The sequence below is a fragment of the Saccopteryx leptura genome, chromosome 1, assembly GCF_036850995.1.
Source record: "Saccopteryx leptura isolate mSacLep1 chromosome 1, mSacLep1_pri_phased_curated, whole genome shotgun sequence".
Lineage (NCBI taxonomy): Eukaryota > Metazoa > Chordata > Mammalia > Chiroptera > Emballonuridae > Saccopteryx > Saccopteryx leptura.
Genome location: NC_089503.1, coordinates 301,632,315 through 301,659,546, shown reverse-complemented (window position 1 = coordinate 301,659,546; position 27,232 = coordinate 301,632,315). Strand labels below are relative to the sequence as shown.

General features: G+C 39.1%; 1 protein-coding gene across 1 annotated transcript in view; it reads left to right on the top strand.

Annotated features, from left to right (window-relative positions):
- The first annotated feature begins 2,087 nt into the window (after positions 1–2,087).
- METAP2 (methionyl aminopeptidase 2) overlaps positions 2,088–27,232 on the top strand; it is a 45,477-nt gene continuing 20,332 nt past the window's right edge. The window contains exons 1-3 of the mRNA XM_066357348.1: positions 2,088–2,341; positions 4,100–4,204; positions 23,256–23,321. Coding sequence (XP_066213445.1) covers positions 2,191–2,341; positions 4,100–4,204; positions 23,256–23,321 — 322 coding nt within the window. The 5' untranslated portion in view covers positions 2,088–2,190. The remainder of the gene's footprint in view (positions 2,342–4,099; positions 4,205–23,255; positions 23,322–27,232) is intronic.

Genomic DNA, 27,232 nt, shown 5'->3' with positions numbered 1-27,232 from the left:
TGAACAAACTTTGACATTGATAATTCTGTAGATCAAATTATGCCCCAAGCAGCCCTTCATCGAAATTCATCTATCAAGCCTGTAAGTTTTTGTCCTCCAAGACCCTGTCTCCTGGGGTGGATATAAGGTAGTAACCATGACCCAAGTGTCACTGGAATTTAGAGAGGAACTGTGAAGATTCACAACAAAGCTTGAAGGCATTTTAGATGTAGCAGATCTTAGTTATAAGGATGTTAATTCTGACAGTAACTTTGCACCTCAACAAAGGTGTGCTTTGATTCCTCTTGAGGTTGACCAGCTTCATCTTGCCCTCAATCTGAATATCTTTTAGACGCTTTAAAAATTCCTCAGCTTTTCGATAGACTAACATGGAATAGGAAATAATACATAATGTAAGAAAGTATTAGCATCTTATTTCATTATTTCTTTCCATATCAGTTTCATTGAATGCTACATTTTCTTGAGGGTATAGATTTGTCTTATTCATTTTTGCATCTTGCACCAAGAAAAATTACTTATAGTTTACTATCAGTAAAGATTTACTGAACTGACTAGAAATTTCAATTCGGAAGGCAGAATACAGAATCATTAAGCTTTTGGTGACTAATGACCTGGGTTTGGATTCTAACTCTATTTACTTGCTGTAAGACCAGGTGCAAATTACAAAACACTCTAATTTCCTCAACTCAGAATGGATTAAACGAGATAATGAATATAAAGTACATGGCACTTCGCAAGTGCTATTTATACAATTAGTGTTTCCTAAGCTCCTATTACACTTTAATTGAGAGGTAGGTGCTGGTGATGCGTATAAAATAATGCAGGATTCCTGTCTTCATGGAGGTGGGGAAACAGACAGAAAACAATCACAGGGTCAGCTGGTTTAGAGCGTCCTCAAGATACACCAAGGTTATGGGTTCCATCCCTGGTTAGGGCACATAAAAATCTACCAATGAATGCATAAAAAAGCGGGACAACAAATACATCTCTCTCTAAAATCAACAAATAAAACTTCTTTTTCACATCACACAAATTAATTAATAACAAATTGCTATGAAGAAAGGGTTAAGAACTCCGCGAGAGGTTCTGAGTGGGGGCCTGATTTAGATTGCTGAGGAAGGATTCTTTGAGCTAGTGGGACGTTTAAGCTGAAACTTGAAGGATGAGGAGATTCTCTATTACCTCAAGTTCTGCAACGCGCTTTAGGCTGGCTTCCAGCTGCCCACCTACCTAAACAGCTCTTGCTAACAGGGGCGGATTTAACGCAAGCCCGCGAGGCGTGCACCCTGAGCCCCCACTTCTGAAGGGCACCGCAAAACCACAACTTTACACTTTTTTCTAATGGCACCAAGTTTGGCTTCAAATGTGCAATTTTAACATTAACAGTACATAACATTTTTTATTTATTTAAAAGTATAGTTAACATGTATTTTTATTTTCCCTCTCTTTTTTTTAAGGGGCCCAATATTTTCTTCTGCGCGCGGGTGCCTCAACTGACCTTAATCTGCCTCTGCTTGCTAATGTCACCAACGGCGTCCACGTGAGTATATACCCCTGACATTTTCCAGTCCTCTTCCTTGTTAATCACTCCCTCCCTCAGTCGCTGTCTCCCCTCAACTTCTCTAATAAAGGTGCCCTGATCTCTTCCTCTTCGGGCCGCTTTGCAGATTTGGCTCCTTAAAGTGCTTGACAGCCTCGCCGTGAGCTGTAATTGTGGCCAATAACTCAGTCCTTTGGGTCATAAAGAGGGAGTGTGTTCAAGTGAGCACATTTTTAGCCCCTTTCCTCGCTTCCGGTACGCTTCATAAAACCGCGAATATGAAACTTTTCGGTTCCAACAGATGCCTCTTCCTTGCGGTCTACGCCTGCCCACGGAGGCACGAGAATTCTCCACGACCCTTCGCTGGCAGATCTGCCCCGTGAACTCCTCAGGCGCGGGAGGAGGGAGGTGTCGCGTCCCGCCGCAGCCAACCGCGGCTAAGCCCGCCTCCGCCCCGCTTCGGGCACCGCCCGGCGGGAAACGAGCCCCTCACCCGCCCGCGAGCGGCCGCCGCAGTCGAGTACTCCGCCGTCCCGGCATTCCCTGCGGCCCACCAGCGAGGGCAGCTTCCGGTGTCGCTGGGGTAGGTGGGTGAAGAAGGAGCGGGCCCTCGCTGCTAGGTCTCACGCCCTCGCGCTCTCTCGGGCAACATGGCGGGCGTGGAGGAGGCAGCGTCCTCCGGGAGCCACCTGAACGGCGACCTGGATCCGGACGACAGGGAAGAGGGAGCTGCCTCTACGGCTGAGGAGGCAGCCAAGAAAAAAAGACGAAAGAAGAAGAAGAGTAAAGGGGCTGCCACAGGTAAAGAGAGTTTTAAGTTTTTTCCAGGGATGGCCGAACGACTCGGCTCAGGCCCGGCGTGGGTGACAGGGGCCTAGGACCCGGAGCCCTGGACTGGACCGATTCCCAGGACTGAGAGTGTGGCAAAGCCGGGCGATGGATTCTCAGTCCCGGAGAGAGGCGGCTTCTCCTCCTGCGGGACGGGGGAGCTGGTGGATGCGGGTTGGGGGAGAAGAGGGTGCCTCGGCTTCGTGAGGGAGCCCCGGTCGGTAGGCAGGAGACGCTGTCGTGGGAGAACTCGGCTCCCACGCAGAGCGAGCAGTGGACTTGCAGCCGTGCGCGGAGCCCAGCCTTCCCTGCCGCCCTCCTCGGGAATCTGGTTCTGACCCGTACAGCTGCCTCTGCTGGAGTGTCCTGGGACTTTATTTTCGTCGAGGGTGGGGTGAAGTGAGCCAGCCCCAGTGCCTAGACCGCTCCTACCCGCCGCGCCAGGTTACGGAGGGGTTCGGGGAGGGGGGACGGTGTGTGCTCACCCGCTCATGCCACTGCGTTGTAATCGCGGAATGTGCGATGGTGGTGCGAATTTTCATCTGTCTGATCCCACAGCATCATCAGGCTTTAGGGGTTTTAGGCCTGAATTACAGTGCCATTTGCAGGCATCTCCAGATGGGATGTACTGTGGCTTGGAGTCGAACTTCTCCAGATCCACTGGTAAGGCAAGGAAGACAGCTAAAAGCTGACACCTGGATATGATGAGTTCGGAACGTAAATGTTTAATTTTGAGAAGTCAGTGTTTTTGTTGCACAAGTTCCTTCCTTATAGGGAAAATTATTTGTAACTGTTTCATTTTAGGAAAAATTATTTGTACCTGTTAAAGCCACAGAAAGAAATGAGAAAAATGGAGAGGCCAGAAGTGATGAACGTGGAGTTGAGAGAGGTTGGAGAGGGTTAATCTATATCTTTGTGAAATTTTGATTCGGTGGGAGTTGAAGAGGGAGTTGTAGGTGCTTTGGCACTTCCACAACAAAATTTAATCTCAGGGCATAGGCTGGGGCTCTTCCTGGCTTTTGCATGAAGCCCAAACTCTTCAGTTTGGCCTTTGAGGTGTTCAGCAGACTGACCCTAGTATAATTTTAACAGTTGTGTCTCTCAATGTGAATCTTCTTCAAAAGCCAGAATGTCACTTCATTATGTACTACCTGGTAATACTTTCTCTTTCTACACACACATATGGCTCCTCTAGGTAGACTGTAGTCACTTGCAGAACAAGTGATTAGCTGTTCAAGATATTTGCTTTTTACTAATGAAATATCTTTTTCTGTTTATTTTGATTTTACCTAGCCAAGCTGGACAACTTCTTCATATATCCCTGAAGACCCCGGTGACCCATAGAAATCCTCTTCTTAATTGAGGCTTTCAGCATTTATTATTGACTATCTGAAGTACCTGTTTAAGAAAATATTTGTTGTAGTTTAAATTGTCAAATACTTAAAAAAGTTAAACTACTTAAGGATAGGGACCAACTCACGCTTCTGTTTAACCTTTAGCTGCTATCACAGAGAAATGTGTAATAGATACTTTGTTGAATGGACAATACTAATTAAATTTGGAAGATTTTTTTCTCTGTCAATAAGTAAGTTCTGTTATGTTCACAATAATGTTTCTGTTTTTATTTCCTAAAGACTTAATTGGAAAGCACATGTGTGTTCTCCAATATTCTTTATTCTAGGGAAATTATCTTTATTAGATTTGATTTATGCTATTATATTTGATCAACAGGGCAACAGGAACCTGATAAAGAATCAGGTGCCTCAGTTGATGAGGTAGCAAGACAATTGGAAAGACAAGCATTAGAAGAGAAAGAAAGAGATGATGACGAGGAAGGTAAGTATTTAATTTACTTTTTGTGGTTAGATAAGCAAGACAGTATGAAATTCTACTTATTTCTCCATATAGTCTATTATTTTCAGACTTTTTTCATAATTGACAATAAAACCTCAATGTCATAAATCAAAAGGAAATTTATTAGCAACTCTTTAAAAAATTGGATATTTTGAATGACTTCAAAACATAGTTCTCAACTTTTAAAAAAGTACTTGGTAAAAGGTGAAGTGTTGGGTGAGTATTAATAAGATAAAATTGAAGGGCTTTTTATTTAACTTTTATTTAACATTTATTGAACAACTATTATCTACTAGGATACTTTCGCATGCATTCTAATTTTACCCTCACAAAACCAAATGAACTGGGGGCTCTTCTCAGGAAGTGATAGTTATGTGATTTTTTTCCAGTGTGACACAGCTAATATATGTAGAATAGAACCAGAGTTTCAAACATAGCACTTGATTCCAAACCTGTTCCTTTTACTCTCTGTACCAAGCTGCCTTTTTTTTATTCTCAAAGGGGAGTATGTTGGAGTACTTCTGAACTTTATTATGAATTCCCTGATCCTAGCACCTTGGGGTATGTGGTGCTATTAGGTTTCTGTAAAGATGGCAGCTTTTAGAATTCTGTGAGTTTATGCTGTTTGTAAGACAGTGAAGGGAGTGATTAAAAGAACTATTCTATAGCATCTTTTGGTGGAGTGGGAGATGGGGCGTTCCCATGCTCAGTTATCTGACCTACTGCTCTGCCTCAAGCACTGACAGCTTGGGCTTTTGCCTTCCAACACTTAACAACAAATACCTGTGTTTTAATTATTGTGTTAGAGTAATACAGGGTAGTTGTTTTTCCTGTAGAAAGATAGGTCCCGCCTTCAAGAAGCTTACAGTAAGATTTTTTTTAAAAAAGGTAACATGATTCAAGGAATGAGTTAGCTTTTTGACTTCTTTAAGCAAATGTCTTATTCATTCTACTTTTGTTATGCTTCAGATTTTGAGCTCTTAACGAGAAAGTGGTTTATAAATTCAAAGTAATGTAATAGGTTCTATACACCTTCCATGTATAGAATGTCACTGTGCTGATCTTGAGTGTACCTCGTTCCCATTGCTCCTGTACAAAGTTTTGTGACTCTTGACATTGCGTGGGAAACTGTTGGATTGGAAATCCTTAATGTATTAAAGAAGATTTTAGGAATATTAGTAGTTTCCTCCAATTTTGGCTAATTGTTTTCCTAATTTCAATAATCAGGATCAACCAATAGTACTAATTGGTATGAGAGGTTGTTGAGGGGATGAAAAGTTAGTATTTCAGAATCTTTGTTCTAAAGTAAAATTGATGGCGTGGAGAGTCAAAACCTAGAGAGGAAAAAATAAGCTACAATAAAGTGTTGAAATTTGGAAATGCAACTGTGGGCTGAATGCTGAAGGAAGGCTCATGGGAAGGAATGGAACTTGAATTATACCTGACAGAAAAACCATTTGGGGGTAGAATGGTGCTGAGAAAGTCTTCAAAGTGTAGTGAACAATACAAACTGGTCATACGAGACTCAGGGAGCCTTTGAGCATTTTAAAAAGAAGAATGTTATGAAAAAATAATGTAGTCTTCATGTATATGCACAGTTGTTAGAAAAGAGGACATAGGGTACACAGGAAAGGCAGGGAGATCCTTTTGGAGGCCACTTACTAGCCCAGGCATGTGGGATGGCAGTTTAAGTTGGTGGGCATCAATGAAAGTGGAAAGGAAGGGCCCACTGGAACAGTGGTTGCGGAAGCAGAATTCAGACAACTTTTGAGACTTCCAGTCTGGTGAGAAGGAAGAAGGAGATGCATTATTAGACTGCAGGGGGTAAACTTGGGTGACAGGATGGATGTTCATGGTGTTGACTGAAATGGTGAAGTAGGGAGGCAGAACCTGTTAAAAGATTAGGGAGGGGGTTTTCAGGAAAAAAAAATACTCAGTTTAATTTTAGATGTTTTCATTTGAAACTAGGGGTGTTGGTGTACAAAGTTAATCCTGTGGGCACTTGGCAATGTGTTAGAGGTAATTAATTCAATAAATTTTTAAGGCATGTTTATTAAGGTATAATTTGCCTAGGATAATATTCACCATTTAAAAAAATAGATTTTAGCCCAACCAGGCGGTGGTGCAGTGGATAGAGCAGGCGTGGCCAACAGTTTTTGCCCCCAGGCCAGATTAGAAAGAAAACTTTTTCATGGGCTGGACGAAATATTAAAATTAAAAAATGTTAAATACAAAAATGATTCGTTTAAGTAAACAAAATTTTATTATGTCATTTGTTTATGAATAAATGTGAGTGAAAAAATTTAATATACAATATTATTTTAATAAAAATATAATTACATATCGTTTAAATATCCAAACTATCGCAATCAGTCGAAACAATATTTATTTAATAGAATGAGCTTGAAGGGGTTATATTGCAGATAAAACAATTATTTCATTTTACAAACAGCCTGGATACGTTTTCAGTTATCAACTGCAGCAATTGTCTATGCTACAGTGCCACTTGATTGAGCATACTTGACCACAAAAATAACGAATTGTTTGACCTAGCGTGTGCACTGGCTGGCAAATTCCACCTAACAGAATGTGGATTTCACATTGCCACTAAATGTCAAACAGTTCATATCGAGTACAGATGAGTACAAAAGTTGTAAATCTTTATAATGGAATTTTTTTTTAAAATGAAGAATCGCGAATCCATTCAACCATTATTGGAAGTTAACCCTAGATTAGTCACACACGGAATTCTTTTCCACGTATCATTGTCTTCTTAAATATCTCGATTTCCAATAATTAAAGATGCTTCCGCTTCTGAGTAGCTGAGATTTTAAAGTAGCGGAGAATATTAAAAATTTAATCGGGAGCCACATAAACTCATTACGCGGACCGGATGTTGGCCATGCCTGGGATAGAGCATTGGGCTGGGACGTAGAGGACCCAGGGTCAAAACCCCGAGATTGCTGGCTTAAGCTCAGGGTTGCTGTCTTGAGCGTGGGATCATAGACATGACCCCATGGTTGCTTGCCTTAAGCCCAAGGTCGCTGGCTTGAGCAAGGGGTCACTCGCTCTGCTGTGCGCACCCCCCATTGTCACATGAGAAAGCAATCAGTGAACAACTAAGGAGCCGCACGAAGAATTGATGCTTTTCATCTCTCTCCCTTTCTGTCTGTCCGTCCCTGTCTGTTCCTCTCTCTGTAACACAAAAAAATAGATTTTATATTTTAGAGCAGTTTTAGGTTCACAACAAAATTGAACAGAAGGTATTGTTTGCAATAGAAAAGATTTTAGTTTTGATGAGGTCCAATTTATCTACTTTTTACCTTTTTATGAGTCATGCTTTTGGTGTTATATCCAAAAAGTTAAATAATTGCTAACGTGTACATTTTTTCTTGCTTTCTTCAAGAAGTTTATACATTTTTCATTGTTTTGTTTAGTCTGTGTTCATTTGGAATTAATTTTTTTACATAGTGCATGGTAAGGATTGAAATACCATTTTGCGTGTGGATGTCCAATTGTCATTTAACATATATCATATTATTTGATTTGGACACAAATAACAGTCTCTGCCTGTTAAGAATATCCTGGGATGCTGTGAAAGAAAGAATATAAAAAGCAAAATTGCAGCATGGTTTGATGGGTGTGATTATAAGTGTATATCATTTTATATTCAGATCCTGGCTCTACCAAAATCCTAGCACAAGGGTTCAATGAATGGCTTATATACATCTTGAAGCATTTTAGGTTGAGTCTAGTATAGGTATCAGTATGCTAGATATTAAAAGTTCTTCCAGACCAAAGACTATCTTGTTTACCATATTTCCCCATGTATAAGACGCTCCTATGTATAAGACACACCTTAATTTTGGGGCCTGAAATTTGAAAAAAAGATGTACAGTATTACATAAAGTTATTGAACTCAAGTTTTTGTGTTTTTATTTTAATTTTAATGGGGTGACATTGATAAATCAGGGTACATATGTTCAGAGAGAACATCTCCAGGTTATTTTGATATTTGATTATGCTTTATTCCCATCACCCAAAGTCCCAATTGTCTTCTGTCACCTTCTAACTGGTTTTCTTTGTGCCCCTCCCCTTCCCCAACCCCCTTCCTCTCCTCCCCCCCACCCCGTAACCCCCACACTCTTGTCCATGTCTCTGAGTCTCATTTTTATGTCCCACCTATGTATGGAATCATATAGTTCTTAGTTTTTTCTGATTTACTTATTTCACTCAGTATAATGTTATCAAGGTCCATCCATGTTGTTGTAAATGATCTGATGTCATCATTTCTTATGGCTGAGTAGTATTCCATAGTATATATGTACCAAAGCTTTTTAATCCACTTGTCAACTGATGGACACTTGGGCTGTTTCCAGATCTTCGCTGTTGTGAACAATGCTGCCATAAACATGGGGGTGCATTTCTTCTTTTCAAATAGTGCTGTGGTGTTCTTGGGGTATATTCCTAAAAATGGGATAGCTGGGTCAAAAGGCAGTTTGATTTTTAATTTCTTGAGGAATCTCCATACTGTTTTCTACAGTGGCTGCACCAGTCTGCATTCCCACCAGCAGTGCAGGAGGGTTCCCTTTTCTCCACATCCTCGCCAGCACTTACTCTGTGTTGTTTTGTTGATGAGCACCATTCTGACTGGTGTGAGGTGATATCTCATTGTGGTTTTAATTTGCTTTTCTCTAATGATTAGTGATATTGAGCATTTTTTCATATGCCTATTGGCCATCTGTATGTCCTCTTTGGAGAAGTGTCTATTCATTTTTTTAACCCATTTTTTTGATTGGATTGTCTTCCTGGTATTGAGTTTTACAAGTTCTTTATAAATTTTGGTTATTAACCCCTTATCAGACATATTGTCAAATATGTTCTTCCATTGTGTAGTTTGTCTTTTTATTCTGTTCTTACTGTCTTTAGCTATGCAAAAGCTTTTTAGTTTGATATAGTCCCATTTCTTTATCCTGTCTTTTATTTTACTTGCCTGTGGAGATAAATCGGCAAATATATTACTGTGAGAGATGGTGGAGAGCTTACTGCCTATGTTTTCTTCTAAAATCCTTATGGTTTTACGGCTTACATTTAAGTCTTTTATCCATTTTGAGTTTATTTTTGTGAATGGTGTAAGTTGGTGGTCTAGTTTTATTTTTTTGCAGGTAGCTAATTTTTCCAACACCATTTGTTGAAGAGGCTGTCTTTACTCCATTGTATGCTCTTACCTCCTTTGTCAAATATCAGTTGTCCATAAAAGTGTGGGTTTATTTCTGGGTTCTCTGTTCTGTTCCATTGATCTATATGCCTGTTCTTATGCCAGTACCAGGCTGTTTTGAGTACAATGGCCTTGTAGTATAACTTGATATTAGAAAGTGTGATATCTCCCACTTTATTCTTCCTTTTCAAGATTGTTGAGGCTATTCGTGTTCTCTTTTGGTTCCGTATAAATTTTTGGAATATGTGTTCTATATCTTTGAAGTAAGTTATTGGTATTTTAATCGGTGTTGCATTGAATTTATAAATTACTTTGGGTAATATAGACATTTTAATGATGTTTATTCTTCTTAACCATGAGCACAGTATATGCTTCCACTTGTTTGTATCTTCCCTGATTTCTTTTATCAATGTTTTATAATTTTCCGAGTACAAGTCTTTAGTCTCCCTGGTTAAATTTATTCCTAGGTACTTTATTTTTTTGGTTGCAGTGGTGAAGGGGATTGCTTCCTTAATTTCTCTTTCTGGCAGGTCATTGTTAGTGTATAAAAATGCCTCTGATTTCTGAGTATTAATTTTATATCCTTCCACCTTGCTGAATTCATTTATCAGGTCCAGTGAACTCAAGTTTTATTTATCATAAAATTCATACAACTTTTCATCACTTAAAACTCCCGTCCATTAGTTTGTCCTCGTCTGTGTCTGATGATGAATCACTGTCTTCAACAATGAGCATAAAAACAAGCACGAAAAAGCGGGAAATGCTTGTAAAAAAATCTACAACCACTGTATAGACACACCCAGTTTTTAGACCCCAAAATTTTTGGGAGAAGGTGTGTCTTTATACATGGGGAAATCTGGTATATCTTGTCTCTGTTGCCTGGCACTTAAGAACTCAGTAAACATTTATTGGGTGAATGAAGATTACCATGTGAATTAGATCAGTGATCCCCATCCCCTGGGCTGTGGACTGGTACCAGTCCACAGAGAAAGAATAAATAACTTACATTATTTCCGTTTTATTTATATTTAAGTCTGAACAATGTTTTATTTTTAAAAAATGACCAGATTCCCTCTGTTACATCCGTCTAAGACTCACTCTTGACACTTGTCTCGGTCACGTGATAAATTTATTCGTCCCACCCTAAAGGCCGGTCCGTGAAAATATTTTCTGACATTAAACCAGTCCATGGCCCAAAAAAAGGTTGGGGACCACAGAATTAGATTATATGACACATGTGGAAAAGGAAAGTTGTGTTTTCCGAAGTTTTCTCATGTTATTTTTGTTAGACTTTTGAATCTAGAAACCAGTAATGAGTAAGTCAGCAATATTTGTGTTTCCACTATGTTCTTGTTATTTTATAGGAAATCAAATATTAGCAATTTCCTATCATGCAATTCATTTAAGGCCCTAGATCATGCTACGTCTCTCTTTTGCTGAACTGCTGTTTCTTGTTTATCGTTTAGGTAAAAATAAATAGAAACAAGATAAAATAAACTAAAATAATATTTATTTATTAAATAGACTAAATATTTACCACATACTTGGCACCATGCTTAATTTAAGAAGTGGTTCCTCAGGCCCTGGCTGGTTGGCTCAGTGGTAAAGCGTTGGCCCAGCGTGTGGAAGTCCCGGGTTCTATTCCCTGCCACGGCACATTAGGAGAAGCGCCCATCTGCTTCTTCACCCTTCCTTCTCCTTCCTCTTTCTCTCTCTTCCCCTCCCACAGCCAAGGCTCCATTGGAGCAAAGTTGGCCCAGGCGCTGAGGATGGCTCTGTGGCCTCCGCCTCAGGCACGAGAATGGCTCTGATTGCAGTGGAGCAGTGCCCCCTGGTGGGCATGCTGGGTGGATCCTAGTCGAGCACATGTGGGAGTCTGTCTGTCTGACACCCCACCCCCACCCCTGCTTCTCACTTTAGAAAAATACACAAAAAAATAAATGGTTCTTCTAATTCTTGAAGTTACAGATGAGCGGGGGCCAGTGTGAACCAATAATTATAATTTTTTAATGGTAATTATAGTAGAAAAATACAATAGGTAGCATGGTAAGAGAATTTCTGTTATGGTTTCTGCCTGTCAGTCTGGAAATAAAGATGGAGCTCTTTGAGCAAGAAAATATAAGCAGTCATTTGATGTTGATGCTAGTCATAAGTTACTGCCGCTAGGTGAACCATTGTAAAGAAGAGCATACTATTAAATTGTCAGCTTCTAATTGAGACAGCATCCTATTCATTTGTTTCATAGCAGTGTGGGTAGATTTATGGGTAGATTAGCAAAGTTGAGAAATTGTTGAACTGTATAAAGTGGCATTTTTAGAAACCCAGACACTTCAGTCAATATTTGAAATATTTGATACATTTATCTAAAATGTTGTAAGTCATTATTTAATCTTGGTCATGATAATATCCTTATGATTTTTCAGAGTTCAAGGGTATGGGCATGAGCTTCATAGGAGATTGTTATAAGCCCAGGTCAGGAAGCTCAGTTGGTTAGAGCGTTGTCCTTATACATCAAGGTTGCTGGTTCAATTCCGGGTCAGGGCACACAGAAGCATCAACCAGTGAATGTATAAATAAGTGGAACAACAAATCGATGTGTCTGTCCCCCCCCTACCCCTCTGCTACCCTTCTTCCCTCCTCCCTCTTCCTCTTCCTCTCTCTCAAATCAATAAATTTAAAAAATTAATTAAAAAAAATTTTTTTTTATTCTATTTATTTATTTTTTACAGAGACAGAGAGTGAGTCAGAGAGAGGGATAGACAGGGACAGACAGACTAGAACGGAGAGAGATGAGAAGCATCAATCATTAGTTTTTGTTGCGCGTTGCAACACCTTAGTTGTTCATTGATTGCTTTCTCATATGTGCCTTGACTGGGGGCCTTCAGCAGACTGAGTAATCCCTTGCTCGAGCCAGCGACCTTGGGTTCAAGCTGGTGAGCTTTGCTCAAACCAGATGAGCCCGCACTCAAGCTGGCAACCTCGGGGTCTCGAACCTGGGTCCTTTCGCATCCCAGTCCGACGCTCTGTCCACTGCGCCACCGCCTGGTCAGGCTTAAAAAGTTTTAATACAAGATTGTGACAAGCAGATCTTGGCTGTTTGGGGTAATCTTAACTATTTTTCGAAATAGTGCTTAACCTTTATTTTTGGGCATCAGAGAATCTGAGAACTCTGAAACTAGGAAAAGTATAGTGTGCCCTCTGATTTTTGCATACAATTTAAGGAGAACACTTTTATTTTTTTAAATTGATTTTTAGAAAGAGAAAGCTGGGAGAGTGGGAAGCATCAACTCATCATTTTACTTTAGTTGTTCATTGATTGCTTCTTGTGCGTGCCTAGACCGGGGGCCTCAGACTGAGCCAGTGACCCCTTGTTCAAGCCAGTGTCCTTGGGTTCAAGCCACCGACCTTTAGACTTAAGCCGGTGACCTTGGGGTCGTGTTCAAACCGGCCACTTCAGGGTTTTAAACTGGGACCTCCTCATTCCAGATCTATGTTCTATCTACTGTGCCACTGGTGAGACTTTTTTTATTTATTTTTTCTTTTAATTTGTTGATTGATTTTAGAGAGGAAGGAGAGAGAGAGAGAAACATCAATTTGTTGTTCCACTTATTTAGGCATTTATTGGTTGATTTTTGTATGTGCCCTGATCAAGAATCAAACCGGCAACTTGGGTGTCTGAGGATGATGCTCTAACCAACTAAAGCTACCTGGCCCAGGCCAAGAACACTCTCTCTAATCACAGCTTGCAGGAAAAATTTTAAAATGTGAGACCCCAGATACCCACACTGGGTTAGGAATCAAGTGATAAATTCGTGGTTTAATTCCACTATTTACTGGTTGGGATTATCATGGCTATATCCCTTAAAAACTCTTCATTCATTATCATATAGGGTTGCTTTGAGGATCACATGAGGTCATGAAATACAAGAGTTGAACTGCAAAGCATATGTAACTTGTAACCAGTATTAATTTAGATGAAGTCACACAGTTATTAGTATTAAAATAACGTTATTTTTCCTAGTTGTTTTTTTTTTTTTTTTTTTTTTTACATAGAGTCAGAGAGAGGGATAGATAGGGACAGATAGACAGGAACAGAGAAAGATGTGAAGTATCAATCATTACTTTTTCGTTGTGACACCTTAGTTATTCATTGATTGCTTTCTCATATGTGCCTTGAGCGTGGGCTACAGCAGACTGAGTGACCTCTTGCTCGAGCCAGTGACCTTGGGTCCAAGCTGGTGAGCTTTGCTCAAACTAGATGAGCCCACACTCAAGCTGGCGACCTCGGGGTCTCGAACCTGGGTCCTCTGCATCCCAGTCCGACGCTCTATCCACTGCGCCACTGACTGGTCCGGCTTTCCCAGTTTTTGAAAAAGGATGTCATTTAGTAGATATATACATATTTTTTCTTTTTTTTTTCAAGTGAGAGGAGGGGAGATAGACAACTCCCACATGCGCCTCAACAAGGCTCCACCTGGCAACCCCCATCTGGGGCTGTGTTTGCAACGGAGCTTTTCTTAGCACCTGAGGTGGAGGTTCCACGGAGCTATCCTCAGTGCCTGGGGCTGATGTGCTTGAACTAATGGCGCTATAGCAATGGGTGGGGAGGGGGAGGAAAGCAGATGGTCACTTCTTCTGTGTGCCCTGACCAGATTCAAAGCCAGGACATACACAGGCCAGGCTGATGCTCTACCACTGAGCAAACTGGCCAGGGCCATTAACTTTTTTTTTTTATTATAATTTTATTTTTTTTAATGGGGCAACATCAATAAATCAGGATACATATATTCAAAGATAACATGTCCAGGTTATCTTGTCGTTCAATTATGTTGCATACCCATCACCCAAAGTCAGATTGTCCTCCGTCACCTTCTATCTAGTTTTCTTTGTGCCCCTCCCCCTTCTCCTCCTCCCCCCCCCCCCCCTTACCACCACACTCTTATCAATGTCTCTTAGTCTCACTTTTATGTCCCACCTACATATGGAATAATGCAGTTCCTGGTTTTTTCTGATTTACTTATTTCACTTTGTATAATGTTATCAAGATCCCACCATTTTGCTGTAAATGATCCGATGTCATCATTTCTTGTGGCTGAGTAGTATTCCATAGTGTATATGTGCCACATCTTCTTTATCTAGTCATCTATTGATGGGCTATTTGGTTGTTTCCATGTCCTGGCCACTGTGAACAATGCTGCAATGAACATGGGGCTGCATGTGTCTTTACATATCAATGTTTCTGAGTTTTTGGGGTATATACCCAGTAGAGGGATTGTTGGGTCATAAGGTAGTTCTATTTTCAGTTTTTTGAGGAACCACCATACTTTCTTCCATAATGGTTGTACTACTTTACATTCCCACCAACAGTGTATGAGGGTTCCTTTTTCTCCACAGCCTCTCCAACATTTGCTATTACCTGTCTTGTTAATAATAGCTAATCTGGCCCTGGCCGGTTGGCTCAGCAGTAGAGCGTCGGCCTGGCGTGCGGGGGACCCGGGTTCGATTCCCGGCCAGGGCACATAGGAGAAGTGCCCATTTGCTTCTCCACCCCCACCCCCTCCTTCCTCTCTGTCTCTCTCTTCCCCTCCCGCAGCCAAGGCTCCATTGGAGCAAAGATGGCCCGGGCGCTGGAGATGGCTCCTTGGCCTCTGCCCCAGGCGCTAGAGTGGCTCTGGTCGCGGCAGAGCGAAGCCCCGGAGGGGCAGAGCATCGCCCCCTGGTGGGCAGAGCGTTGCCCCTGGTGGGCATGCCGGGTGGATCCCGGTCGAGTGCATGCGGGAGTCTGTCTGACTGTCTCTCCCCGTTTCCAGCTTCAGAAAAATACAAAAAAAAAAAAAAAAAATTATAATAGCTAATCTAACAGGTGTGAGGTGGTATCTCATTGTAATTTTGATTTGCATTTCTCTAATAACTAAAGAAGATGAGCATCTTTTCATGTATCTGTTGGCCATTTGTATTTCTTCCTGGGAGAAGTGTCTGTTCATGTCCTCTTCCCATTTTTTTATCGGATTGTTTGTTGAGTTTTATGAGTTCTTTGTATATTTTGGATATTAGGCCCTTATCTGAGCTGTTGTTTGAAAATATCATTTCCCATTTAGTTGGCTGTCTGTTTATTTTGTTATCAGTTTCTCTTGCTAAGCAAAAACTTCTTAGTCTGATGTAGTCCCATTCATTAATTTTTGCCTTCACTTCTCTTGCCTTTGGAGTCAAATTCATAAAATGCTCTTTAAAACCCAGGTCCACGAGTTTAGTACCTTCTATGTACTTCTTCTATGTACTTAATTGTTTCAGGTCTTATGTTTAGATCTTTGATCCATTTTGAGTTAATTTTAGTACAGGGGGACAAACTATAGTCCAGTTTCATTCTTTTGCATGTGGCTTTCCAGTTTTCCCAGCACCATTTATTGAAGAGGCTTTCTTTTCTCCATTGTGTGTTCTTGGCCCCTTTATCAAAAATTATTTGACTATATATATATGTGGTTTTATTTCTGGGTTTTCTATTCTGTTCCATTGGTCTGAGTGTCTATTTTTCTGCCAATACCATGCTGTTTTGATTGTCGTGGCCCTATAATATAGTTTGAAGTCAGGTATTGTAATGCCCCCAGCTTCATTCTTTTTCTTTAGGATTGCTTTGGCTATTTGGGGTTTTTTATAGTCCCATATAAATCTGATGATTTTTTGCTCCATTTCTTTAAAAAATGTCATTGGAACTTTGATGGGAATTGCATTAAATTTGTATATTGCTTTGGGTAATATGGCCATCTTGATTATATTTATTCTTCCTAACCAAGAACAAGGAATATTCTTCCATCTCATTATATCTTTTTAGATTTCCCTTAACAATGTTTATAGTTTTCATTATATAAGTCCTTTACATTCTTCGTTATGTTTATTCCTAAGTATTTTTTTTTTTTTTTGTTGCAATCGTGAAGGGGATTATTCTTTTGAGTTCGTTTTCAAATGTTTCATTGTTGGCATATAGAAAGGCTATTGACTTCTGTATGGTAATTTTGTATCCTGCGACCTTACTGTATTGGCTTATTGTTTCTAGTAGTCTTTTTGTGGATTCTTTGGGGTTTTCGATGTATAGGATCATATCATCTGCAAAAAGTGATACCTTTACTTCTTCTTTTCCAATATGGATGCCTTTTATTTCTTTGTCTTGTCTGATTGCTCTGGCTAGAACCTCTAGTACCACATTAAATAAGAGTGGAGAGAGTAGACAACCCTGTCTTGTTCCTGATTTAAGGGGGAAAGCCTTCAGTTTTGTGCCATTTAATATGATGTTAGCTGATGGTTTATCATATATGGCCTTTATCATGTTGAGATATTTTCCTTCTATACCCATTTTGTTGAGAGTCTTAAACATAAAATTGTGTTATATTTTATCAAAAGCCTTTTCTGCATCTATTGATAAGATCATGTGGTTTTTGTTCTTTGTTTTGTTGATATGGTGTATTACTTTAACCGTTTTAAGTATGTTGAACCATCCTTGAGATTCTGGGATAAATCCCACTTGATCATGATGTATTATTTTTTTAATATGTTGTTGTATTTGATTTGCTAGTATTTTGTTTAGTATTTTAGCATCTGTATTCATTAGAGATATTGGTCTGTAGTTTTCTTTTTTTGTGCCATCCTTGCCTGGTTTTGGTATGAGGGTTATGTTGGCCTCATAAAATGTGTTTGGAAGTATTGCTTCTTCTTCAATTTTTTGGAAGACTTTGAGTAGAATAGGAACCAAGTCTTCTTTGAATGTTTGATAAAATTCGCTGGTATAGCCGTCTAGTCCTGGATTTTTATTTTTGGGGAGGTTTTTAATGGTTTTTTCTATTTCTTCTCTACTAATAGGTCTGTTTAGGCTTTCTGCTTCTTCTTGACTCAGTCTAGGAAGGTTGTATTGTTCTAGGAATTTATCCATATCTTCTAGGTTGTTGAATTTAGTGACATAAAGTTTTTCATAGTATTCTACAATAATTCTTTGTATATCTATGGTGTCCGTGGTGATTTCTCCTCTTTCATTTTGGATTTTGTTTATATGAGTCCTTTCTCTTTTTTGCTTGGTAAGTCTTGCCAAGGGTTTGTCAATTTTGTTGATCTTTTCAAAGAACCAGCTCCTTCTTCTATTAATTTTTTCTATAGTTTTTCTGTTCTCTATTTCATTTATTTCTGCTCTGATTTTTATTATCTCCTTTCTTTGGCTGGTTTTGGGTTGTCTTTGTTCTTCTTTTTCTAGTTCCTTAAGGTGTGAAGTTAAGTGGTTCACTTGGGCTCTCTCTTGTTTGTTCATATATGCCTGAAGTAATATGAACTTCCCTCTTATCACTGCTTTTGCTGCATCCCATAGATTCTGCTATGTCGTATTGTCATTTTCATTAGTCTGTATATATCTTTTGATCTCTGCACTTATTTCTTCTCTGACCCATTCATTTTTGAAAAGTATGTTGTTTAGTTTCCACATTTTTGTGGGATTCTTTTCCTCTTTTTTGCAGTTGAATTCTAGTTTCAAGGCTTTATGATCAGAAAATATGCTAGGTACAACTTCGGTTTTTCTGAATTTGCTCATGTTGTTTTTGTGGCCCAACATATATATGGTCAGCTCTTGAGAATGATCCATGTACACTGGAGAAAAATGTATACTCTGTCACTTTGGGATGAAATGTCCTGTAGATGTCTATCATATCCAAGTGCTTTAGTGTTTTGTTTAAGGCCACTATATCTTTGTTGATTCTCTGTTTGGATGACCGATCTTCAGCCGTCAGCGGTGTATTGAGGTCTCCAAGTATGATTGTATTTTTGTCAGTTTTTGTTTTAAGGTCAATAAGTAGCTATTTTATATATTTTGGTGCTCCTTGGTTTGGTGCATATATATTAAGAATTGTTATGTCTTCTTGATTCAGTGTCCCCTTAGCCATTTTGTCTCTGAGTACTTTTGCTGTCTTGTAGTCAGCATTATTAGATATGAGTATTGCTACGCCTGCTTTTTTTTGGATGTTATTTGCTTGGAGTATTGTTTTCCAGCTTTTCACTTTGAATTTGTTTTTATCCTTGTTACTTAGATGAGTTTCTTGTAGGCAGCATACAGTTGGATTTTTTTTTTTAATCCAAGAAAAGAAAATCCTGTGCCTTTTTATTGGTGAGTTTAATCCGTTTACATTTAGTGTTATTATTTTTTAAATTATTTATTTATTTATTTATTTATTCATTTTATAGAGGAGAGGGGGGAACAGAGAGAGAGAGAGAGAGAGGAGAGACAGAGAGAGAGAGAGAAGTGGTGGAGAAGCTGGAAGCATCAACTCCCATATGTGCCTTGACCAGGCAAGCCCAGGTTTTCGAACCGGCGACCTTAGCATTTCCAGGTCTACGCTTTATCCACTGTGCCACCACAGATCAGGCCAAGTGTAATTATTGACACTTGTGAGGTCCCTATTGCTATTTCATAGATTGCTTTATGTTAGTTTTGTGTCTTGTTTGATCCTTCTCTTTCATTTTTCTGTCTTTTGTTTTTATTTGGTTTAATTCCATACATCTTTCCTCTGTTGTCTTTTTTTAATCATGTGCTTCTGTGGCGGTTTTTTCAATGGTGGTTACCTTTAAGTAATGAAAAGGGTTCCTCCTCTGTTCATTGTAGTGCACTATTTTGTGAGTACTTTTGCAGTCCGTCGTCCTTTGCTACTGTTAATCTCCATCCTCTCCCCCCTCCCCCTTTCTTTTTGTTGTTGTCACAGTTTAAATTTGGTTTTATTGTGTTCTTCTTGGAGCTTTTACTTGTGGCTTTGTTTTTTTTTTTGTTCTTTGTATCTGATTGGAGAACCCCCTTTAGTAATTCCTGGAGTGGGGGTTTTCTGATGATAAGTTCCCTTATCTTTTCTGTATCTGTGAATTTTTATTTCTCCTTCATATTTGAAGGATAGCTTTGATGGGTATAGTATTTGTGGCTGAAAGTTCCTCTCTTTCAGGACTTTAAATATTGGGGTCCACTCTCTTCTAGCTTGTAGAGTTTCTGTTGAGAAATCAGATGATAATCTAATGGGCCTTCCTTTATATGTTGTATTCTTCTTTTCCCTGGCTGCCTTGAGAATTTTTTCTTTGGGTTTGTTGGGGTTAAGAAAACTCGGAGTTCTGTTTGCTTCTTGAATTTGAGGCTTCAGGGGTCTCCAAACTTTTTACACAGGGGGCCAGGTCACTGTCCCTCAGACCATTGGAGGGCTGCCAAATACAGTGGTCCTCTCACTGACCACCAATGAAAGAGGTGCCCCTTCCAGAAGTGCAGTGGGGGCTGGATAAATGGCATCAGGGGTCCGCATTGCGGCCTGTGGGCCGTAGTTTGGGGATGCCTGCTTTAGTTCTTTCCACAGTTTTGGGAAGTTCTTATCTATTATTTTTTTGAGTATGTTCTCCATTCCATTTTCTCTCTCTTCTCCCTCTGATATACCTATTATTCTTAAGTTACTCTTTTTGATGGAGTCAGATAATTCCTGTAGGGCTATCTCATTTTCTTTAAATTTTTGAGTCTCTTCTTCTCTCTGTTGTGCCTGACGTTGCTTGTCTTCTATTTCACTACCTTCTATCTGGCCTGTTCTATTTGCTAAGCTTGTTACCTCGTTTTTCAGCTCGTGAATTGACTTTTTCATCTCTGTTTGATTTGTTTTTATAGTTTCATTTTCCTTGGAAATATATTCTTTGTGTTCATTGAGTTGTTTTCTGAGTTCCCCAAATTGCCTTTCTGTGTTTTCTTGTATATCTCTGAGTATTTTTAGGATTTCTATTTTAAATTCTCTGTCATTTAGCTCCAAGGTTTCCAATATATTAAATTTTTTCTCCATAGATTTTTCCTCATCTATCTGTGTTACTTCTCTTTCTTTTGTATCCATGATACTCGATTTTCTCTTCCTTAATGGCATCTGAGGGTGGTTTTGTTGATAGTATTAATGAGATTTAATAAAGAATAAAAAGTTTAAAAAAATAAAAAATCGAAGAGTTGTTTTTTTTAAAAAAACTTAATAATGAAATAAAGAAAAATAAAATAAAATAAAAAATTTAAAAAAAGGAAATTATTCCCCCCCCCTCCTTTTATCCTCTCCTCTCCTCTCCCCTCCTTCTTGAGAAAATCTTGTGGTGAACTGTGAATTATATTGTACTAAATAGAACAAACAATGCCTGTAATGGAAGGCCTGAATTGGGGAGAAGTAATAAAGGGGGGAAAAAAGGGGGGATATGGACCCTCAAAAAGAAAATAAGGAAAAAATTTGGGTCAAGAATAAAATGATTTACTTTTAGGTGTTGGTTGACTAAGAGTTATGATGAGAGAAATAAGAGGGAAACAGGAAAATGGGGGGACAAATTAAAAAATTAGTATTGTATTTAGTGGAACAAGAACTAGATAAAATGGAGAGCCAGGGATGGGAGCCCTGCTAGTGAGTTAAAAAGGTGAAGTAAAAACCCCCCAAAATGCCACAAATATAAGTTTGAGTCCCAGATAAGATAATTTGTTCCTTATTGAGGTTTGAATGAGAGGAGATGTAAAGCTGAAAGGAAGAAACTAATATAGAGGGAGAAAAGAAAGAGAGAGAAAAAAAAGAGGGAACCACTAAAAGAAGAAAAAAGAAAAAAGGAGAGAGAGAGAGAGAGAGTGAGTTAAGGGTTTTGGAGTGCAACCCTCATAGAGAGAAAGGAAGAGGAAAGAAAAGATAATGGGAGATGTAACACTTATGGGTGGTGTAGTTCAAGGAGAGGAGAGAGTAAGACCAGCAGAGAGTTAAACGACCAAATTGGAGGAGGAAGAAAAAAAAAATCAAGAATGAAGATAAGAGAAAGAAACGAACAAATATAATAAAATGGGATAGGTTATAAAGTCTGCGGATTATTCTTGATTTTGAGAGGTTATCTTCTTGCTTTTTCTTTTCTCTCCCTCTTCCTGGTCGGTGACTCTGTACCCCGGGTTCTGCCCCTTTGGCACGCTCAGGTAGAGGTTTGCAGTTGATAAGTCTCTATGGCGATGTCATGTATTGTGCTTCAGTCTTGTTGGCAGTTGAGGCTCATTAGCATTTATAGGCTCTGCCAGTGAGAGAGTCCGTGTTCCTGGAGCCTCTCTCCTAGTCTTTCCTTCCTCAATTAGTAGCCTGATAATCCAGCTATGGGGTTGCTGCTGCCTCTGCCTGGATAGTAAGAGGCTCAAAGAGCTGGCAACTCCCCACTCTATTCCCACTGAGCACAGGGCTCTGGGTAAGGCTCAGTCAGTCAGAGCTGCTAGCATAATCAGGCGGGGCTTCCGCCCACTCAAAGAACTCTGGCTCTGCCACTCTGTCCAGTAACACGGGCGGGCGCCCACTCCTGTGGCGCTCGGAGGAAACCCTCGCTCACTATTTGTGCACGCAGACCAGGATATCAGGCCGGCAGTCTCACCCTCTGAGTGAAACCCCCTCCTGCACGGAAAAGTTCCAGCATTGGAATTGTCTCTCGCTCCCTCCCCGTGCGTGGCTTTTTCAAAAGCGGCCTGGAGATTCCGCTTTTGGCCCACACAAAGGCCCCTGACTCTGCCCCTCTGTGGGATAACACCGGCGCGCCCTGCCGAGGCACTCGGAGGAATCTCTCACTCACTATCTGCGCGCGCAGACCAGGATATCAGACCGGCTGCCTCACCCTCTGAGTGAAACCCCCACCCGCACGGGAAAGTTCCAGCGTTGGAATTGGCTCTCGCTCCCTCCCCATGTTTGGCTTTTTCAGGGCGCTGGGGCGGCCCAGAGATTCCACTTTTGGCCCACACAAAGGCCTCTGACTCTGCCTCTCTGTGGGATAACATGGGTGCCCACTCTTGGGGCTTTCGAAGGAATCTCTCGCCCACTATCTGTGCGCACCGACCAGGAGATCGGGGAAAATGGCTGCCCCCACTTGTCTTTCTTTATCTGGGTTTGGCTCGAGTGTTAGCTTGTATTAACTGGGTTGCCACAGGCACAGTTTTTCCTCAGCTTGGATCTCCGTGCCACAGCCTGGTTCGGCTGTTTGTGCCGCAGCCTGGATCTCTTCACCCCCTTTGCCCACCTTAATTTCTATACTCTCAGTTCCCAGTGAAAGCAGCCCTGTTTAGGTTAGTGAGGAAGGCAGAGCATTTCTTACTCCCTATTTCCTTCGGGGTTTGGTTATATATTTAGCCAATTTTTCGCTCGACCATACCTTTGGGTGTATTGCAAAACATCTGGAGGCTCCAAGGATAGGTTTTTCTGTTTCTGGTTGAAGATCTTGTTGAGTTTTGGGGGAGATTTATCGGTATCGCTTCCTACCGCGCCATTACTCTGACGTTATCCTATTTTTTTTATGCTTAAAAATATCTTATTTAAAAATATATATATGTATCTTATTTAGCATTTCTTTTATTAGAATAAGTCAAACTAAAGTTTACTAGTGCTTTTGATTACACAAGTCAAATTCTGATACTTATATAAATTCTGAAGCAATGTAAAATATTCTAAGAGTATTGGGTCAATTTTATCATGTTCTATTTAAGATGTAATGTGTGGCCCTGCCAGGTAACTTCGCTGGTTAGAGCATTGCCAAGGTTGCAGGTTCAATCCTTTGGTCAGGGCACATTCAAGAATCAACCAATGAATGCAATAGTAAGTGGAAGGACGAATTGATGTTTCTCTCTCTTCCTCCTACCCTTCACTCACTCTCTAAAAAAAAGATTTTTTTAAAAAGAGGCAGTGTGTGTGTGTGTGTGTGCGCGCGCGCGCGCGTGCACCTGTTCACTTGTGCTTGCTTTTGTCCCTCTGCTGATGAGGTTTAAATGAATATGTATTTGAAATTGTTTTTTCTTAGATGGAGATGGTGATGGAGATGGAGCAAGTGGAAAGAAGAAGAAAAAGAAGAAGAAGAAGAGAGGACGTTAGTGTCTTAAGTTAATCTTACTTAATAAATTAGGAGTGGTTATTAATCAGTAGGTTTAAAAAGTCGGTATGAAGTTGCTTAAAATCCTGGTATATATCAGGGAAATAAGTTTAGGCTTAGTAGTGGTAGGATTTAGTGAAACTCACAACTTTTTTGCAAGTACTTTGGTTTAGTAATCTTGATGGCATTTTTTAAGTTGATGGTCAGCTACGGGATATTAAGAATAAGTTGGTTGCATTTTACTGCAAGTTAGAGGTGAGTTCCTAAAAACTTTATGATTTAAATCTTGAATAATTCAAATAAGTTTGTTGGGGATGACTAAAGTACCATCATGTGGTAATAGGATAAATGAAGTTTGCAGTTCATGTGCCAGCTTTTGAAATTGTGAAGTTCTTGATGAGTATTTAACGAGGAGTCCCATTATTTAAATTTTGTGCACATGGTGAAATTTTATTAATGTTTATATTGTACTGTTTCAGATTCACTTAAAATATGATCCTCCTTATGTTTTGTTTTTGTAAATGGTGTAGCCAAACATCTTCAGGGACCTAAAATTCTATTAGTGAGACTAAGGGGGAAGACTGTATAGTATTGGAGAATAAAGATTGGGCTGAGAATCAGAATTGTTTTAATCATGGAGGCCCCTTTCACTATTGGGGGCCACTGAGTTCTAGTTATATCCTCCTTTAAAATTTTCAGACTGAAATTTTATGAATCAGAATATTGGTCGCTTTACTTCCCTTTTTATGTCTGTGTTGAGAGAAATACTTAAGTTATTGTTTAAGAAAGATACTGGTTCTGCCAGCCATTTCACTGATATGTCTCCAGGTAGAGATGAGATAGCCTTCTTTCTATTTAGTTATGTTAGATCCTTTACTCAAAGAATGTCAGTTCTGCCCTTAGCATAGTCTATATTTAATGAACATAGATTACTTGCATTCTAGGAATCTAGAGATTATGATGTCTTCTTTCATTCAAAAATGGTTAAAAGTGTGCCCATACATGGACTATTACCTGAGAATGGCTTGAGAGATACCTATTTTTCCAAATACTCTATAAAATTATTCCCTAATGAAGGTAGGTAAGCAGGAAAGAGTATTAAGGGGCTGCTTTCTGTTACTCTTGGTAGAATTCTTCCACTGACAGATGTTTTAGCGTGATGCCACCAGCCATTATTGTGCCTCCTCTAAGGATGTTGAACATACTGTTGTTATTATATTTCTTTATGAGTGATTCTCTTTTGTCAGTTTTAATATCAAGAATAATTGTGCTTTTCCTTAGTAGTTACTGTGTTTTATCTCAGGAACATCATGAATTATTCAAATAACCTACAGTACTTTTTTGTTTGTTTAGCTTTTTGAGCATGGAGGGCTTATGGCCAAATCTGTGGTTTTGTATTGGCCTTATTTCAGGTTCTGTTTTATGTTCTTTTCATGGTTTGGTTTTTGCTCTCTAATTTTCTTTGAATGCCTCTTATTTGTGTATTTTAGGTATCCTTGTAAATTATCATCAATCACTTTGGAATAAGCCAAATAATGTACATGGGCAGTTTACTGTCTTCATTTTCCTCATCTATAAAGTGAGAAAATTATAAATAATAGTTAATGATAACTGTAGTATAGAATATAATTATTCATAGTTTTAGAAATTTGAATATAGTATATTATAATTTTCAAAGGTTATCCAAAATTTCATCTAGTTTTTCATTTTGTAGATGAGGAAACGGAGGCTTGGTACCTTTAGCCATTTGTCCAAGTCACAGCTAGTAAGTGGTAAAGGCTAGACTTCAACTCTGATACTTTGTTTCCGGATTCTGTATTTTTTTCCTCTAATGATTTTTTTTGAGTTCTTTAATTTTGGTCAATATAACAGGCGTCCTTATCAGATTTGTAGATGAGATAAAGCTGAGGGTGATGAAATAATACTTTGGTTCACAAAGATTAATGTTTCACATCAGTAAAACTGAAACATTTGGCTAATATTAACAAGCTGAAGTTAATTGACATGTAAAGTTAGTATAGGGTGATAGGATCCTAAGGATTTGAGGTCTTGTACATTGTGAACCAAAAAGCAGGAAATCTTAACTTTTCAATAGCAATAGGTTTTTTAGAGTCAGCAATATAGTCTTATACAAATTATACCTTGTTTTGAATTTAATATAAGTCAATTCTAGTACCAACTTAAAGGAACATTGACAAATTCAAGGTTGCAAATATGGGTGAAAGTGTTAAGAACCGTATCCATTAATGTGGATTCTCAGAAAGAATTAGTGAAAATGAAATGTAAAATATTTTTGACTCCAAAGAATAAAACTAGATCTAACAGGAAATTAACAGGGAAACAGATTAATGTAGGAAGAGCTTTATAACAGTTAAGCTCTCCAAAAATGAATGCATTTAGCTTGGGAGATAGAGACTGCTTCCACTATCAGGAGCTCAGTGCCAAATGTCAAAGGTTTAAAATAGGATTCCTAAATTTGAGTGTGATGCTAAATTAGATGATGTTTCGGAGTTTTTTGTGGTTTTTGTTTGTTTGTTTTTTAATTCTAATGTTCTTTCTTGGGAGGAACCTAAAACTGTTTTCCAAGTTTACTTGCCCACAGAACACTTTTAAACCAGTTGGTGCTCATGATAATTGAGCATTAGGGTTAAATGAGGACACCAAAAAAAAAAAATGGTTTCATAGATAAATGATTTGGCTCAATAAATGATTATATTTTTATTTATACGCTTCCCCTTTCCCCCCCATTGTGAATGTTTATAATTTAAAACAAAAATTGATAACATAAGGTCAGTAACTCTTGCTGCTTCTTGGCATTCCTTGGATACAGTATTTGTTACTAAAAGACAGTTCTTCATACGATAAGAATTATATGAGCCTGACCTGTGGTGGCGCAGTGGATGAAGCGTCGACCTGGAATGCTGAGGTCACTGGTTCAAAACCCTGGGCTTGCCTGGTCAAGGCACATATGGGAGTTGATGCTTCCTGCTCCTCCCCCCTTCTCTCTCTCCTGCTAATGAATAAATAAAGTCTTTAAAAAAAAAAAGAATTATACGACTAGTTCTTATATATTTGGAAAGAAATTTAGAAGACATACTTCTTAGGTCCCTTTTATAAAAGCATATTGAAACACTGGTGTTTTAGAATATAGTTTGGGAAATAATGTCCTTAAAATGCATGCTAGGCATTAACTTTTTTTGAGTTTCTGGAAATTTGTATATGGCTACCTAAAGTCTTGTAGCACTGCAAATGTATGCTCTTAACTTCTAAACCTAATATGCCCTTAAAATAAGTTTTTAAATTTGTTTCATTAATATATAATAGCTTTATATTTTTACTTTATTGCTATAAGATTTATTTTCTTGTTGCTTTTTTCATTTTTATTTGTGAAAACCAGTCCCTATATCCTATTCCATTTCCAGTGTAGTAAGTGGAGACAAAAACTTTAGAAGTGTGCTTTCTGCCAAGGTATATACTGTTTAAATCAGGGGTCTCCAAACTTTTTACACAGGGGGCCAGTTCACTGTCCCTTAGACCGTTGGAGGGCTGGACTATAAAAAAAACTATGAACAAATTCCTATGCACACTGCACATATCTTATTTTAAAGTAAAAAAACAAAACGGGAACAAATACAATATTTAAAATAAAGAACAAGTAAATTTAAATCAACAAACTGACCAGTATTTCAATGGGAACTATGCTCCTCTCACTGACCACCAATGAAAGAGGTGCCCCTTCTGGAAGTGCGGCGGGCCAGATAAATGGCCTCAGGGGGCCGCAGTTTGGGGACCCCTGGTTTAAATACATAATGAAGTCCTGAGGAATTGAATATTTTTGTTCCTAAGCAATAGTAAATCAAAGAGGAGGTGACCAGCATGGTGTTTTTAACTATAAGTTAACAGCAAGG